Source organism: Budorcas taxicolor, chromosome 12, assembly GCF_023091745.1.
Source record: "Budorcas taxicolor isolate Tak-1 chromosome 12, Takin1.1, whole genome shotgun sequence".
Lineage (NCBI taxonomy): Eukaryota > Metazoa > Chordata > Mammalia > Artiodactyla > Bovidae > Budorcas > Budorcas taxicolor.
The window spans coordinates 13,688,473-13,705,073 of record NC_068921.1 but is presented as its reverse complement, the minus strand read 5'-3'; the positions used below and the strand labels follow the sequence as shown (position 1 = coordinate 13,705,073).

Sequence of the window (16,601 nt, the reverse complement as noted above, 5' to 3'; positions counted from 1 at the left end):
AAGGTGGAGAACATACTGTTGAACAATCACAGAAGGTGAAATGAGCAGTTCCCAGCCCCGGCTGTGAGCGGGCAAGACCTGGGAAGCTTTGCACAACACCAGTGCCTAGAGGTTAATGCCCAGGTACATGTGTTATTACAATACTCCTCAGGCAGGTCTGATGTGCAAAGGATTGGAAACCACTGGCCCATGATAGGAGAATTGATGGCTGTCAATTATAGGTGGAAAAGAAGGTTAAAAAGAGAGAGATTGTAAGGTAACAAACAGGGAGCTATACTCAGGGCTCTGTGGGGACCTAGAAGGGTAGCATGAAGAGTGGGAGGTAGGGAGATCCAAGAGGGAGGGGGATATATATAAATGTATAACTGAGTCACTTGGTTGTACAGCAGAAACTAGCACAACTTTGTAAAGCAACTATACCCCAACTAAAAAGAGAGAAGAAGAGAATGAAAATGAAGTAGAAGATAAAAATGTTCAGTCGAGAGAAAGCAACTGAGATAGGCAATGATAAAGGACCAAAGAGAGAAGAAAGGGAGGTAGTTTATTTAAGTATGGCGTGCATGACCCACGTGGAGAATTCCCCCCGTATCTGTGTGCGATGTATCCTAATAGCCCTCGGTTAATTGGGAAAAAAGACTAGCTGCGAGGAAAAATGAAAGTAGCCTGATGCAGAAAGATGGGATGAGAGCCAAGGACAGAGTTCTTGCTCTTTTCCAGTGCTGGGAGAATAGCCAGAGACTGTTTTCTCATCCATCAGCGGTAAGAGAAGAAAACATGGGTGTCTGGGCGTTGGCCAAAGAGAAAGGCCTCGCAGGACCTACTGACCGGTCTGGGGAGAGCTTGCACGCAAGAAGGGTCTCCGCTCCTCCAGTGAGAGGCCAGTCCAAGGGCCCTCGGTCAAGGGCGATTAGTGCCCCCCCTGCCCCACCGCCGAGCACGAGGGTGCAGCCCAGCCTCTCCTGGGTGCAGACCACAAATCCGCTGCAGCTGCGATCTCTCCAGAAATATGGCTGCAAGAGAAAGTAATACACAACCACATCGAGTAGATCGGAGAAATGTGTTTTGGAGACACTGCCTGGAGGATTTATGAACGCATTCAGTCACAATATCATCACGGGAAGGGCAGTAAGCAGCGTTCAGAGGAGCAGGGAGATAGATGAGCGAAGTATGAGAAGGCAGAACAGAAGGCAGAAAATCCTGGAAAGCCATGCTGGACGGTACAAGCTTGAGAGGGGAAAATTCCTTCCAGTAACAGAAGCCGTTAGGAAAAGGCTGAGAGAAAGCAGGTGTCAAAAAATAAAGAAGCACAAGCCTGAAAGCACGTCACAGAGAAACCAGGGATCTTGTCCCTAAAGGCTAGTGAAGTGGTCCTAAAACTTTGACATTAGAGTCACCCTCAAAGCTTGCTGAAATGCACAACCTCAGACCCCGTGTCAGAAGCTCAGGTTCCGGGGGACTGGGATGGGTCCAGGAACTCCCTTTTATGAGACACCAAGGTAGGACAGGCAGCGGCTGTGTGTGGAGCAAACTTGGACTGCTGGCTGGGCGACATGCCATTCTGGGCTCCCCTGGTGGCTCAGCGGTAGAGAATCTGCCTGCAGCGCAGAAGACACAGGTTCGATCCCTGGGTGGGGAAGATCCCCTGGAGAAAGGAACGGCAACCCTCTCCAATGTTCTTGCCTGGAGAATCCCATGGGTGGAGGAGCCTGGCGGGCTACAGTCCATGGGATCACACAGAGTTGGACACGACCGAGTGGCACACAGGCGCCAGAGTCATTCCACCTTGGTTATGTGTCTAGAGAAGGCAGTATTTTGTCCTGATGCCAGACACAACATGGGGGCTTCAGCTGGTCTCGGCATTGGTGACAAGGCTCGTGTGGAGGGGAATCACTGCTCACCGCTTCCCAGCAGCCTCGGTTCCTGTTCCTTAGCCTGGGCAGAGTTTATGCTCAGCACAAAACCTGAGGGGAGCCAGAGGCTTTCTTTTTAGCTCATCTGTGTTACCCCAGGTATTTTGGTGTTTTAATAACCTCCTTGTGGAAAAGGCCACTCTTTGTGAAGGATGGTGTCTAGGACTGAGCACACGCTTCACGTGGGCTGACCTCCACCGCACATTTCAGAGTGGGGTGTGTCTTGTGTGGTAGCAGCCAGCCATAGAGAAAGAGTGTGCGTGTGTGTGTGTGCAGGGGGTTAGAACAAGTAGAAAAACATCACTCCTTAAGGGAGAGGTTTCTTGAAGAAAATTGGAAGTGACTGTTTGTTAAAAGGGAAAGAAATCTGCAGGTTGGGAGGAGTGCCAGGCGAGGAAGGGAGAGCAGTGAATGCCTTCAGGGGAAGGCGTGCTGTTTGAAGCTGTTCTCTGGAGAGACCAACAGGAGCGAGGGCGGAGCACCGTCCCCGGAGAGGGGTGCCGTCTAGGCGGCGAGGGCATGGCCAGGGTGGGGCCCTTGTTCCCGCAAACCTGCGTCCTTCTCTTTAAAAAGAAACCGTAAAGCCTTCAGGGCTGGGAGGAAAAGGTAGTCGTGCGCCTTGGAAATAGAAATAGGGACGGAAGGTGGAAAAGCAAACTGAAGTCCGGTTTTAAAAGCGAGAGTTGGTGGAAATGCCCTTGACGCGTCCGCTGTGGTGACTGCAGACGGGGTCCCTCGGCGGCCCAGCCTCCTCCCCGCCGCGCGTCCATCTCGCCCTGTCGCCGGCGCCGGCTCCTCGGGTCCCTGGTGAACGTGATCCTCTCGGCTGGCGGCCGTTCCCGCGTCCTGCAGCCTTTCGCAGCCTGAGCCTGCCTTCAAGGCCCAACCCGCCCCCCAGCAGCCCTCCTTTTCCCAGCCTCTCCCTCCATCCGACACCACAGCACGGGGAGGGGAGAGCAGGTGAGGGACCCCCAGGCCCATCCGCGCCTGTCTCATTTCCCCCGTCACTGGTCACCGAGCCCCCGAAATCAGGCAGGTGTGCTCGCCTAGAGCAGGCGAGGAGCTCAGCTTTGCGGGACGCTGTGCCTCCCCGCGGACTCTCGGGGCATCCTCAGCCTTTTAAATGGCAGACGCACCCTGCTCGTAGAAGAAACAGGCGTGCCTCTTTGTTTCACTTACTTCCCTCCAGGACAGTGAATGGGAGAGTTGCGGGGGGCTGGGGGGGTGCTGTATCAGATATAACGTCGATGGAAAAGCAATGAAGTGTGAGGTCAGTTCTCAGCAGCATCAGTGGCCCAGTGGCACAGCATAGTCATGGCCACCAGCAGATTGTGTCCTTAGGAGGAGCTCTGTGAACAGGGCGATGGAAGATTGTTGTTTTTTTTTTTTCTTTTCCCGAGTCACCTGCTGCCAGGTGTGCCTGCAGACTCACACAAGCCATTATAATAACAGGATCCAGCTTACCTGCACTCTTCAAATTACCCTTATTCCACTGACCTCACACAAAGATGGAAACAGACACTGCATTGTGCTTCTCGTGAGCTCTCCCTAATCACAGCTAATGCACAGCCACTGCAAACAGAAAATGTTATGTCAATGCTAAGTTGTAATAATAATAATCCTGAAAAACGGTAACAGAAGGATTTCCGCCAGCAGTTGGAAGATTGCTGCTTCAGTGGCAATACAGGTGTTGCTGGAAAACAGATCGATTTCAGTTTGTTGGGAGCAGGAGAGGCTGTCTAGCAGGAGACTAGCCGTGAGGCAGGCGTCTGATGCTCCCCAGCGCTGTGCCAGGATGCTGGGAGGCATGCTGTGACGCCAGCCCGAGGAGCCAGGGCTTTGTCCTGTCATCTGAGGGCCATCTGGTCCCCGTCCTGGATCTTTCTGGGCCCATTCAGACCAGGGGAGTCTGTGGGAAGAGGGGTCTCTACTACCTTTCCTCCAGCTGAAGACACTTAGAAAAGCACAGCATAGGGGCGTTCAGATGGGTACGGTGCACACTGGAATGTCCTTCAGGACTGCAAGAGCCAGCCTGAGCCCTTGGACCTGGCTGTCTTCATAGAGCCTTTAAAAAAAAAAACAATTGTATTGAAATACAGTTGGTTTACCATATTGTGTTAGTTTCAGGTATGCAAAAAGTGATTCAGTTATATATACATACATATATATATATATATATATATATATATATATAATATATATGAAAAGGGCATGGCAACCCTTCAGTATTTTTGCCTGGAGAATCCCATGGACAGAGGAGCCTGGCAGGCTGTGGTCCATAGGGTAGCAAAGAGTCGGACACGACTGAAGCGACTTAGCACACACACAAGCATGTGTGTGTGTATTCTTTTTTAGATTCTTTTCCACTGTAGGTAATTACAAGATAGTGAATATTGTTCTTTGAGCTATACAGTAGGTCCTTGTTGGTTATCTATTTTCTATATATTGGTATACATGTTTTAATCCTTAAACTCGTAATTTATCTCTCACCATTTCCCCTTTGGTAACCATCGCTTTTCTATGTTTGTGAGTCTATTTCTATTTTGTAAATAAGCTTACTTTTTTTCAGATTCCATGTATAAGTGATATCTTATGATAGTTGTTTCTGGCTTACTTCGTTTACTATGATAAGCTCTAGGTCCATGCATGTTGCTGCAAATGGCCATATTTCATTCTTTTTTATGGCTGAGTAATATTCCATTGTGTATATGTACCACATCTTCCTTATCCATTCATCTGTGATGGACACTTAAGTTGCTTCCATGTCTTAGCTGTTGTAAATAGTGCTGCTATGAACATTGGGTGCATGTATCTTTTCAAATTAGAGTTTTCTGTGAGAGAAGAGTGGCGCTTAAGGAATCAGACCTCATCACTTAAGGCTATACTACAAAGCTACAGTCATCAAAATAGTATGGACTGGCACAAAAACAGACATATAGCACAATGGAACACTTTAGAGGCTCAGAAATAAAGCCATACACTTGTGGTCAAGTCAGGGAGCCTCACTAACTGGCCAAAACCCAGATGCTCAGTGGTTGGCAGCCTCAGTGCCGCTGTTTCATCGAAGAGGGATACAGCGCAGAAGACAGGATCCCTGCCGAGTGGATCAAGTCAAGCCTCAAGACTCTAGAATCCTTAGTTTAACTTCCACATTGCTTATTCCCAAACAACTCCTGCAGAAGATCTGAGTGTGTTTGTATTAAAACAGTCTCATCCCGTCTGCCTCCGTAACAGAGCCCCTTTCCTGTGGAACAGTCGCCAAACGGAGCCAGTGGGGCAGTGTTCGCCTCTGTTAGGAACTAACCAGGCCCTGCAGCAGGGTCCCTGGTTTGCTTTTGCTCTCAAGCTGCAGCACTTACTGTGCGAGGCCACCCCAGTGGCATTACTTTGGAGAGGGCAGATTCTGGAGTTCCCCCTGCCGAGCAAAAACTCTGCACCTCCAGCCAGCTGTGTAACCTCCACATCGCTCAAACTCAGTCCCGTCTCCTGGAAAAGAGAAATAATAGTCGTATTTACTATGTCATGTTTCCACAAGGGCAGGAGGAGATTGTGTAAATCATTGGCTTAGGCACATAACATCCTTAGCTGTTACTACTGCTATTACTGTTTTCATTACTACTTCTATGCCTGCTGGTACTGTTGGTGAAAAAACCAGGGACAGGAAAGTGGTGGTGACTGTATCTTCTGCTCAGATCTCCCCATTTTTTTTAAGGAGGTAGCTGGGGCATGGGACAGGGCTGGGACAGGACTGCCTACCCTGGCGCAGAGCATGGGGCTTGGGCTCATTCAGAAGGTCAAGGAATGAAACCAGAAGGCCAGGCTGAGTCTGTGGTGCCCTCAGAAGTATTTGCCCAAACAAGCTAACTGTGCTGCCGTTCAGAAGCCAAGGAGCAGACGGAGCCGTGGTCTGAGCTGCTGCTCTCCAATGTGGTCTCGGCCCCAGCGACAGCAGCATCACAGGGAACTTGGAGGAAGGCAGATTCTCAGGCCGCATCCTTGACATAATCCTATTGGAAACTCTGGGGGGAGGACTGAGAAATACGTCCTACCGGGAAATACACACCTACCGGGAGTTTCTGATCCAAGCCAATGTTTGGGAAACTGGGGTAGAACAGTGTCAGCTGCTTTACAGTTAAGTCCCAAATCTTCAAGTGGCTTTACCCAAAGAAAAATAAAGCTTATTTCTTGGGCATAGTTCAGTTCAGTCGCTCAGTCACGTCCCACTCTTTGCGACCCCATGAATCGCAGCACGCCAGGCCTCCGTGTCCATCACCAACTACCGGAGTCTACCCAAACCCATGTCTTTCGAGTTGGTGATGCCATCCAGCCATCTCATCCTCTGTCATCCCCTTCTCCTCCTGCCCACAATCCTTCCCAGCATTAGGGTCTTTTCCAGTGAGTCAACTCTTCACATGAAGTGGCCAAAGCATTGGAGTTTCAGCTTTAGCATCAGTCCTTCCAATGAACACCCAGGTCTGATCTCCTTTAAGATGGACTGCTTGGATCTCCTTGCAGTCCAAGGGACTCTCAAGTCTTCTTCAGCACCACAGTTCAAAAGCATCAATTCTTCGGCACTCAGCTTTCTTCACCGTCCAACTCTCACATCCATACATGACCACTGGAAAAACCATAGCCTTGACTAGACGGACCTTTGTTGGCAAAGTAATGTCTCTGCTTTTGAATATGCTGTCTAGGCTGGTCATAACTTGCCTTCCAAGGAGTAAGCGTCCTTTAATTTCATGGCTGCAGTCACCATCTGCAGTGATTTAGGAGCCCAGTAGAGTCCAAAGCAGGTATTCTTGGTCCCTTGGCACCTTTCCTCCATGCAGCGATTCAGAGACCCAGGCCCGTTTCAGCAGCAAGAAGAGAATGCGGGCTTGAGCAGAAGGCACATCTCACACACCTCACACTGCATCCGTGAGAACCAGTCAGATGGCAGTGCCTGGCCCAGTCACCCCTCAAGAATGAGCTTCACCGAGCAGGGAAAAGCATGACATAGCATGGTATCTGTGCCACAGCAGAGCAACTGGACACCCCAGGCACCCTTCAAGAAGAAGAGCAGATGCAGGGAGGCAGATGGAGCCTGGTCCCTGGTGCCCGGGGCTGTGGGAGCTGGAAGGCAAGCAGATACGGCGACCATATCTTCCAGGTCTCAGACCCATCCCATCATCCTGGGTTCTGGACCTATTAGCACAAGGGCCTGTATCGGTCGCAGCTGATGAAATCCTTGGGAAAGATGCTCTTTGCACCGAGGAGGCAATGCACAGCTCAGCAGCGTCCTCCTGGAAGAGGGGAGGCTGGCAGGGGGGAGGGAGGGACATTAAGTACAGAGTCCCCCAGTGACACCAAGACAAACAATTCTCAAGAAATCCAGATATTGTTAGAAACAATATGTTATAGTGTTTGATTGTTTAGTTACATCTTGCCTGAGCAGGAAAAAGATATTAACATACTGTCAGCTTACTGGGACATAACCCAAAATAACTTACATATTTCCATAGAGTGCTAATTATTTTTCTGAGGCTGGCTCAGGCTGCTAAGAGAGAGATTTCAAGGCTTTCACCAGATTATTTACTTAAAGAAGTTAAGCATGCCATTATCTGTTCCCATGGAAACACAGTAAGTAATAGAGGAGTCGGAAGAGGAGGTCACTCTGACCATAATTAATATGAAGAATAATGGTTTATATAGGATCTAGTCAAGGGTGCAGTGAGGTGCCGTAATGCATTTAAGCCTCGTTTACAGTGGTGCAGTTCAATCTTTGGATCAACTTTCATACGCTTTGGTTGATTTTAGTAGTCTAGTGCTAATTTTTGAAATGGAATTTAATCTTGTTTAGCAGGGTTTTTCCAGTGTCTTTATTTCCATTTTGATCCAACCAGAAAATCCCTGTAACAGAATTTTCCTAAGGTCCTGAGCAAGTATAAGCCGATGCCTGCATTGGCTTTACCCTCATGGAGGTCACAGCTCCCTGCATGTGGCCTCACACAGCTGATTGGTGAATGAATGAGTGATCATCTGTAGACACCGTTGGATACAGCAGTGCTTTTCCCTGCTGGCTCAGCCAGTAAAGAATCCACCTGTAATGCAGGAGACCTGGGTTCAATTTCTGGGTCAGGAAGATCCGCTGGAGAAGGGATAGGATACCCACTCCAATGTTCTTAGGCTTCCCTTGTGGCTCAGATGGTAAACAATCTGCCTGCAATGCAGGAGACCTGGGTTCGATCCCTGGGTCGGGAAGATGCCCTGGAGAAGGGAACGGCTACCCACTCCAGTATTCTGGTCTGGAGAATTCCGTGGACTGTGTAGTCCCTGGGGTCACAAAGAATCGCACATGACTGAGCGACTTTCACTTAAAATCACCAAAGGAAAATTCAGTTATGTTCAGAATAGTTTACATTTAAAGTGTCTCACTGTATTCTTTTTCTTTAAATTTTATGGAAAGTCAGTAATCCACATGTTAAAAATTCTATTTGTTGCAACACAGTGCATTCTCCACAGGAATTCCTACAAAAAGATGCCTACTGTCATTTTATTTTTAATCCTGCTTATTTGAATGGTGGGTTTGTTACCCATTTGTATTGTAATCGAATGTAATTCAAGGGTAAATTTTATCATGGAAGCTTCATTATACATTTTCAAAACTGTTTAATACAGTACCCTAGAAAAAAAGAGAGGAAAAAAGGTAGACCGTTCAAGTTTCTGAATTTTGAATACACTGAGAAATGATATTAAGTTAGAAATGATTAGGATTTTTTGTTTCCTGTAGAGCCCTGGTCCAAGAAACATAATCTAACTTCTTCCAGGAAGCCTCATCTGAGGGGCGGATCCATGCAACATGATGCTGAAAAATGTTTACAAACAGGTGGCCAGAAGTTAAGTGGAGTCAATAGACAATTTCTCACCCTTTAGAAAATAACCACTTTGCAGCCACATGAGAAACCAAGATTTTTTTTGCAGATACCAGGCTTGAAATCACTTAATAAGGAATGTAAATCAGTTATATGCCCCCATTATATAAATGTTGATGGGGTTGGCTATGGTATTGATTTGGGGGGAGGGGAGCGGGGGATGAAAGTGGATAGTTACACCTGCTGGATTATTTTTCATCTTTTTAAATATGATGCGATCACATGCCTATTCCAGAAATGCTAACGACGTTCTTTCCTACTTGGCAGGAGCAGTGGTCACTCAGCTCAAGCCAAGAGTAAGAGCTGTCAGCTGTGCCATTCTAAGAGAAGTCCTAAAATAATGGATGGTGCACTTCCCTCTATGTATTTATGTTCAGACAATTTATTTAAATAATGTTGCTGGCACATGCTTTATAGCTGCTTGCATTTTGCTACCCAGATTTCAGCATATCTTGCAGACTCGGCAATTCATTTGGAAAATGTAATTTCCATCTCTGCATACTAATCGATTTCTTCACGAACACCTGCTATCAGTTATGATAATAAAAATGCCACTCTGAACTGAGAAGGGGCCAAATGGAGCTTCCTAAGGAAATGACTTAAGTGTCTTTGAATGCTACTAAATGTAGTAACGTGCTTCTGTAGCGCCAACACTTTTTCTGTCATTTGCATTTTCTCTAATTTTGCCCTATTACAACATCCCTCTCTTAAATGATGCCTGGTAACCATTTCCTTAAGGGTTGGTAAACTGAGTTGTCAGAGTGTGGACAGGATCTGATGCGGTGCGGTATTGGGCCGCACCATGTTTAAAAAACCACTAACTCATTCTCTGGGCTTCTCTGGTGGCTCAGCAATAAAGAATCTGCCTGCAATGCAGGAGTCACAGGTTTGATCCCTGGATCGGGAAGATCCTCTGGAGAAGGGCATGGCACCCTGCTCCAGTATTCTTGCCTGGAGAGTCCCATGGACAGAAGAACCTGGCAGGCTACAGTCCATTGGGTTGCAGAGTCAGACACGACTGAAGCGACGTAGCACACGTGCACACACTCAGCCCATCCCCCAAGATAGACCCTGGGTCATTTCTGATTTATGAATCAGTCCCTGAAAGCTACGTATACAGCAAATAAAATTTCCTTTACTCATCCTCCTCAGCCTCCAGTTCATTCCACGCACCATTGCCAAACCAATCTTCCTAAATCACCGATTTCGTCATATCTTCCACTGGCAGGCACCCTCAGCAGTGCTCAGCTGGCCGCCCCGTTGGCCCAGTGGTCCAGCGGGCCTCCATCCCCTCTCGTCATGCAGCACGGCTCACCTTTCTCTCACTGCTTCCAGACGGACTCTTGCACTTTTGGTCAAGCTTCTCTGCTTCCTGTCCCAAGTAGTCTGCCTTCCGTTACCATCTCTGGGTTTTGCTTCAGCTCTTGTTCCTGACTGAAACGCCCTTCACCAGTTCATGGGCTTTCAGCCTTCAAAGCCCTCCTTCATTATTCCCATCTGCCTTTTCCTTTCTCTCCTCTGAATTCCTGTAGGATGGATTCCCCTGCCATAAGCCCTGACACTAAGTTGGTCGCTCATTTATTTATCCAATATTTTTTGAGTGCCTACTATGGGCTTCCCCGGTGGCACTAGTGGTATAGAACCCACCTGCCAATGCAGGAGATGTAAGAGACGTGGGTTCAATCCCTAGGTTGGGAAGATCCCCTGGAGGAGGGCATGGCAACCCCCTCCAGTACTCTTGCCTGGAGAATCCCATGGACAGAGGAGCCTGGTGGGCTACAGTCCATGGGGTCGCAAAGAGGTGGACACAGCTGAGCGACTTAGCACACGTGTCAGGCATTAGCCTCTCCTCTCTTCTTTTGAGTACGTTCCTTTCAAACTTGCAGGTTCTGTTGTATATCAAGCTCTTCGAGAGGAGAGACCTACTCTGTCTCCTTGTTTTGTGATCCAAGAGGCCCAGACAGGCTTGGGCACAGAGTGCGTGTGCAGTGAGTGCTCGTTGACTAGTTGATCCCTGATGGTTTGCGGTAGGGAATCTTCTGGTTAATTGCATGCTCTATTAGATTAGTGTCTCAGTGGGTACTACATACATCATCAGTTGTACAAAGTAGAATGCCATAGAACACTCAACTATTAAACGACTGTTGGCGTAATTTGATGGCGGTTATTTGAGGAGAGAGCTCGGTGGGTTTTCAGAGGACCTGTGTACACATCTGTCACCTCTTCCTGGTGGAACTGTGACCCCAGAGGCTGACCTTGATCTGGATCTGGAACTGGTGGATTGCTGGGGAGTGGATGGAAATGATCCTGGACCAAGAACCTACTGGAGCGAGGTTCCACACCATGTCCTTACAAACCAGAAGTCACGTCTTTAAAGAAGCTTCTGATAACGGACTTTTTAAATATCTTCCCTTTTATCTTGCTTATAAAAGTAGCGAATGGCTTTTCTGAAGGAGGCAGAGAAAGTATGGGAGACTGGTAAAAAAAAAAAGTGGAGAGAATTGGGGGTTCTTTTAAAATAATCTGTTCAGAACTAAACCCATTGAGCTGGCAGACTAGCCCAGTGACTGGGAGCAGAGACTCTGGAGCCCAACCTGGGTTTGAAGGCTGTTGATGATGCTCTCTGTGAAATCAGACAAATTCTCTGACATCCATGTACCTTATTTTTCTCATCTGTAAATTGGAATAATAAGAACAGTACCCGCATCAGAAGCTGATGGGGGAGATGGAGTGAGTGAGTGTGTGGGCCAGCATCTGTTATATTGTGAGAGCTCAGAAAGCTATTGTGATTGCTGCGGAGACCAGCAAGTAGTCAGCTAGAGACGAAGGAAGGGCGTCCCCATCCTCAATTTGCCTTGGTCCCATTCACTCTTCTGTACGCCACTTCAGTTACTTTTGGAGTCGTGAGATGTGTAAGGCCCTGAATTACACATCCCGGTTTCTCCATCTGATGGGGAGTGAGTGAGCTCTGAACCTCCACTTAGAGAGTTTTGGGTTTCAGGAAGGAATAGGGTCGGAAATTGCTGGTGGAACAGATGGAACCAGGTCTCCATCCTGAGAGGAGTTAGAAGGAGCTGACAGACTTGTGCAGTCTGTCCCAGCAGTTCAGCGGGAAGGAACGGTGTGTGGGCCAGTTCCCCCTACCCTCCCCTGGGCAGCTGTGGCTGCACGCCTCCACCTGGGGACCACGAATGACGTGCATGAACGTGGCCCTCCTGGGAGCTAAGCCATCCTGCTGAAAGGGAGAGGGCGGTCACAAGGTAGACAGAGTTTGCCTGGAATTCTGAGTGCTCTCATCACCACCAACCCAGATCAGTTTCTGAGAGGGAGCCTAGGGTCAGGGCAGAGGTCAGGAGACAGGAATTCAGAAGGAATTCATCCTGTACCCACAAGCACCCATAAGACGGGACAGACAGGATAGCTAACACATTCCCAAAGAAGTGAGCCGTAAAATAAGGCAGCGCCCCAGGGTAGGGCATTTGAGTTTGGCGCAAATGTGACGAATCAGAGTGAAGAGGGACTTCCCTGGCCATCCAGTGCCGGAGGTGTGGGTTCGATCCCTGGTCGGGGAGCTGGAAAGATCCCCGTGCCTTGCACCAAAAAACCAAAACATAAGACAGAAGCAATACTGTAGCCAATTCAATAAAGACTTTTAAAATGGTTCACATCAACAACAACAAAAAAATTAGAAAATAAAAAATTGGGGTGCGAGGCTCCCTTTAGCACCGAAGGCCCTCCATCTCAGCGAGACGGTCACTCACTTGAACTCGTTCTGTCTGCCCTGCAGCCCTGGCCGCCCAGGCCTATGCACTTAAAGAAGAGAATGACAGCCTCCGATGGCAGCTGGACGCCTACAGGAACGAGGTGGAGCTGCTGAAGCAGGAGAAGGAGCAGCTGTTTCGGACGGAGGAAAACCTGACCAAGGACCAGCAGGTGCAGTTCCTGCAGCAGACCATGCAAGGCATGCAGCAGGTACCTGCGCCTCTGCTCAGAGAGCAAGGGGCACGTGTGCTCAGGGGAGGGGGGTGGCGGGACGCTGGAGGAGGAAAAAGGACAGCAGAAAAGCTGAGCGGTGTGATCAGGAAAGTCCCGATGATGTTTTGTGGGAGGAGAGGGTCTGGGGAGAAGCCACACAAAGAAATAGGTTGCGGTATCAATAAGTACACCCTCGAGGTGGGAAACAAAGGAGGAGAATCTTCGATCCCAAACAAAGGGATTGAAAGCTCCACACGGGAAATGTAGCCCCCTGGCAAATGGTTAGAAAATCCGTGCCCATCACGACACCAGCGTTCTGTAATCTTAGAACGTCTCCACTTACAAGCAAGCAGACTGATTTTTATAACAGCGTGGCGAGTTTGTTTTCGAGATTGATGAACATGTAAACTGTTTTTATTTCCTCTTCTCCCGGGTGATACTTAAGATGTAGACTGGTTCTATGAAAACACTCTGTATTTCAGAAATGTTTGCTGTGGGGTTGGATGAAGGACTGGAATTCAGGGCGATGGGCAGCTTCAGAAAGAGGCCAACGTCTCTGCTTTTTGTTAAAGAGCCACGGGCTTCAGTTTGGCAGGGTCAGATTAAATCTGGATCTTTCCAGCTGGTGTAAGAAAGAAACAGAAGTGGTGGGCTCTGTAGGAAGGAGAAGGAACGTGGATTACGCGGAACAAGGGCTCAAGGGCTGGGACAACCCAGGCACTGGCTGCAGAGAGTCAAATCAAAGAGTCATATCTAGATTTATATCTGGAAGCATCGATTGATGTGTGACACGCTTAAGGGGTTTGGGCCTTTGAGTTATCGTAGAATAATATAACCGAAATTATCATCACACAGGGGTATTTGTGTTACTCCTCTGAATATATCAATTTAACCTCTCCTTTCTAGGAGGGAGGAAAGGTTGTTTTTCGTTAAATGGGGGAAATACAAGCAGGCTGATGGAAAATGATAGAGTGAGTAGGATATATTTTTTTAAATTCCTGCATCTGTATTGACTGCTGTCTAAGAGCAGAAGCCTGAATTGCCTACAGAAGTGCCTTAAAGGTGAGAGATAACTGCCGCTGAAAACTTCGCCAAAAACAGGTTGCAGTATCAAGGGAGGGAAAAAATAATTGAGAGGAAGGGATGTGAGAAAGAAGCGCAGATCGGGATGTAAACAAGTTAATGACCAAGTCACAGAAATCCTGTCTTAAGCATCTCCTGCCATTTAAAAGCAATTCTGCTGTCTTGGCTTTGAGTCCTGACTCGCTGATGTTCACAGTGTGTGTTAGACAAATCAGCGAGATTCAGAGGTCAGAGCCAGCCAGGAAAATGTTATTACAGGCGGGGCTCGGGCCCCCGCACTTGAAAATCAGTGTAACAGCTGCCACGCGGTGCTCCTGGGGTTGTCCATCTGTCCCCATCGGGGGTGTGCGGTGCCTTTGCCAAGAGGAGCGTCTGGCCGTTTCTCCGAGGACCATGACCCCAGATCTAGCCGACAGGCTACTATCTCATATCTCCTGCAACAGGGCCCTCTTTTCCTCCAAGAATGGTGACCCTGGCTGCTTGAAAAGTGGATCAAAACCTTGAAGGCTGCTGAAGTTTCAAATGTGAGAGAAGTCAGGAGGCAGGGTGGGCTGGCCTATCAGGAAGAAGCATGCCCTGGTCCACACCGGTCCACAGCGCTGGGCATCCTCACTGAGCTCCAGCCCCATAAAGGGGCAGTTCTCCTCTTGCAGCCTCTCATACGTTTGCAGAATCTCCTTGTCCATAGAAAGCGTCCTTTCCTGTTTGTGTTGTTTTGGGGGCAGGGGAGTTTTGTTTGGAGGTCTGTCTTGGTTTCTTTGATTTGGTCTAAATCACAGAAGGTTATGGTCACAATTCTAGACCTAGAAGTGCAAGACCAGGTTTCTGGCAAAGTTGGTTCCCTGTGGGACCCAAGGGAGTGTCTGCTCTCTTCTCTCCCCTGGCTTCTGCGGGTTTGCTAGCAAGCTTTATCCTTCCTCGGCTTGCAGACGCATCACCCCACTCCCTGCCTTCATCTTCACATGACCTTCTCCTTGTGTGTGTGCCAGGGTCACAAGTTGTGCAGGGTTAAGGGGCCCACATTATTCAAATATGGCTTCATCTTAACTCATGACATCTGCACGGATTCTGTTTCCATAAGTTTGCATTCTGAAGTACAGGCATTTGGGACATCGCCATATAGACTTGGTGGTGGTGGTCGTTCAGTCACCAAGTCATGTCCGACTCTTTGCACCCCTCCCTGGACTGCAGCACACCAGGCTTCCTTATCCCTCACTATCTCCCAGAGTTTACTCAAGTTCATGTCCATTAAATTGGTGATGCCATCCAACTATCTCATCCTCTGCCACCCTCTTCTTCTGCCCTCAATCTTTCCCAGCATCAGGGTCTTTTCCAGTGAGTCATCTCTTCACCTCAGGTGGCCAAAGTATTGGAGCTTCAGCTTTGGCGTCAGTCCTTCCAAAGAGTATTCAGGGTTGATTTCCTTTAAGGTTGACTGGTTTGATCTCCTTGCTTTCCAAGGGACTCTTAAGAGTCTTCTTTAGCCCTGCAATTTGAAACCATCAGTTTTTAGCACTCTTCCTTCTTTATTGTCCAGCTCTCACATCTGTACGTGACTCTAAATTTGGAGGGGGGCACAATTCCATCAGCAGCACACACAGAGGAGACGTCAAAATCTATTTGTTGAATGGAGGAATGAAGGGACAGAGGTACAGGGGCAAGAACTAGCCCAGTGCCTCTGGGGGACTCTGGGATCTGGGAAAGAGCAGGGCAGGGTATGGGGAGAACTGCTGCCCCAGGGGTCCGTGTAGCACCTTCTTAGCACGTGAGACGCACTAGGTCAGTGGCAGCGGGTACAGTTTTCATTCTCGCTGGCCCTTAGGTGGACCCATGGTGATTATTGTGGAACACATCTTTAATAGAGTTTTTAAATGTATGTGCTTCTTAAGAGTCATCTTCCTACCTTACCCACTTTGAATGAATTCCCACAACCTGTCAATTTGAGCCCCACTGCAAAGAATTCTCCTAACTTTAAAACCCGCCCTCAATCTGCCCGCTGTCTGCTTTATAAATCAGAAAATCATCCCCTCCCAGGCAAATCAGCAGATAGAGGAGGGCGTTGGTCTCTCACGTGTCACTGTCTTAGCAGTCCATCCAGGGAAAATTATTCTGCAATAAGCAAAACAATATAAACAGTCTTAATAGCCTTAGGACTAGCATATAGTTTTTTAGAATTGCCTTCAAGTTTAGCTGGGAAGTTGCTCACCTTTCTTCTTTCCATCCCTGAACGACGTGTCCACTGACTTCACATGGTTTTTCATAAGTTCATGAAGGAAATATTATGGGCAGGGTTTGGAAAAGTGAAAAAATGCCAAGGGTGAATTTGTCTGGGTGTTTCTCAGTCTTCCCCCTGCCCTGCATGTGAGTCACAGTTTCATATTAGAGGTTTCACACAAAACGAAGTAATAGCTGGTATCCATGATAACACGATAGCCTTTACCTGATCTGAAGCTGGTGACAAAGTTGACCTGTCTCTGCCATGGGGAGAGTGAGGTTGTGGGCTTTTGTTTGTATCTTTAGGTATCCAAGGGAAGCATACCCATATTTGAAATTCTTATTTATCTTCAGGTTACCACACTGAAGTGTTTTCTTGGGTTTATCAAAGTAAAATTTACGCACAGTGAAAAAGACGATTTTCAGGGTTCTGTGAGTCACTGCCACAATCAATATATGAAACGATTCTGTCACCACCAGCACCCCCAAATTCTCTTATGCCCCTTTT

The 16,601-nt window shown here is 48.1% G+C and overlaps 1 protein-coding gene across 1 annotated transcript in view; it reads left to right on the top strand.

Annotated features, from left to right (window-relative positions):
* ENOX1 (ecto-NOX disulfide-thiol exchanger 1) overlaps positions 1-16,601 on the top strand; it is a 296,602-nt gene that overhangs the window by 177,342 nt on the left and 102,659 nt on the right. Inside the window, exon 10 of the mRNA XM_052649997.1 lies at positions 12,609-12,793. Coding sequence (XP_052505957.1) covers positions 12,609-12,793 — 185 coding nt within the window. The remainder of the gene's footprint in view (positions 1-12,608; positions 12,794-16,601) is intronic.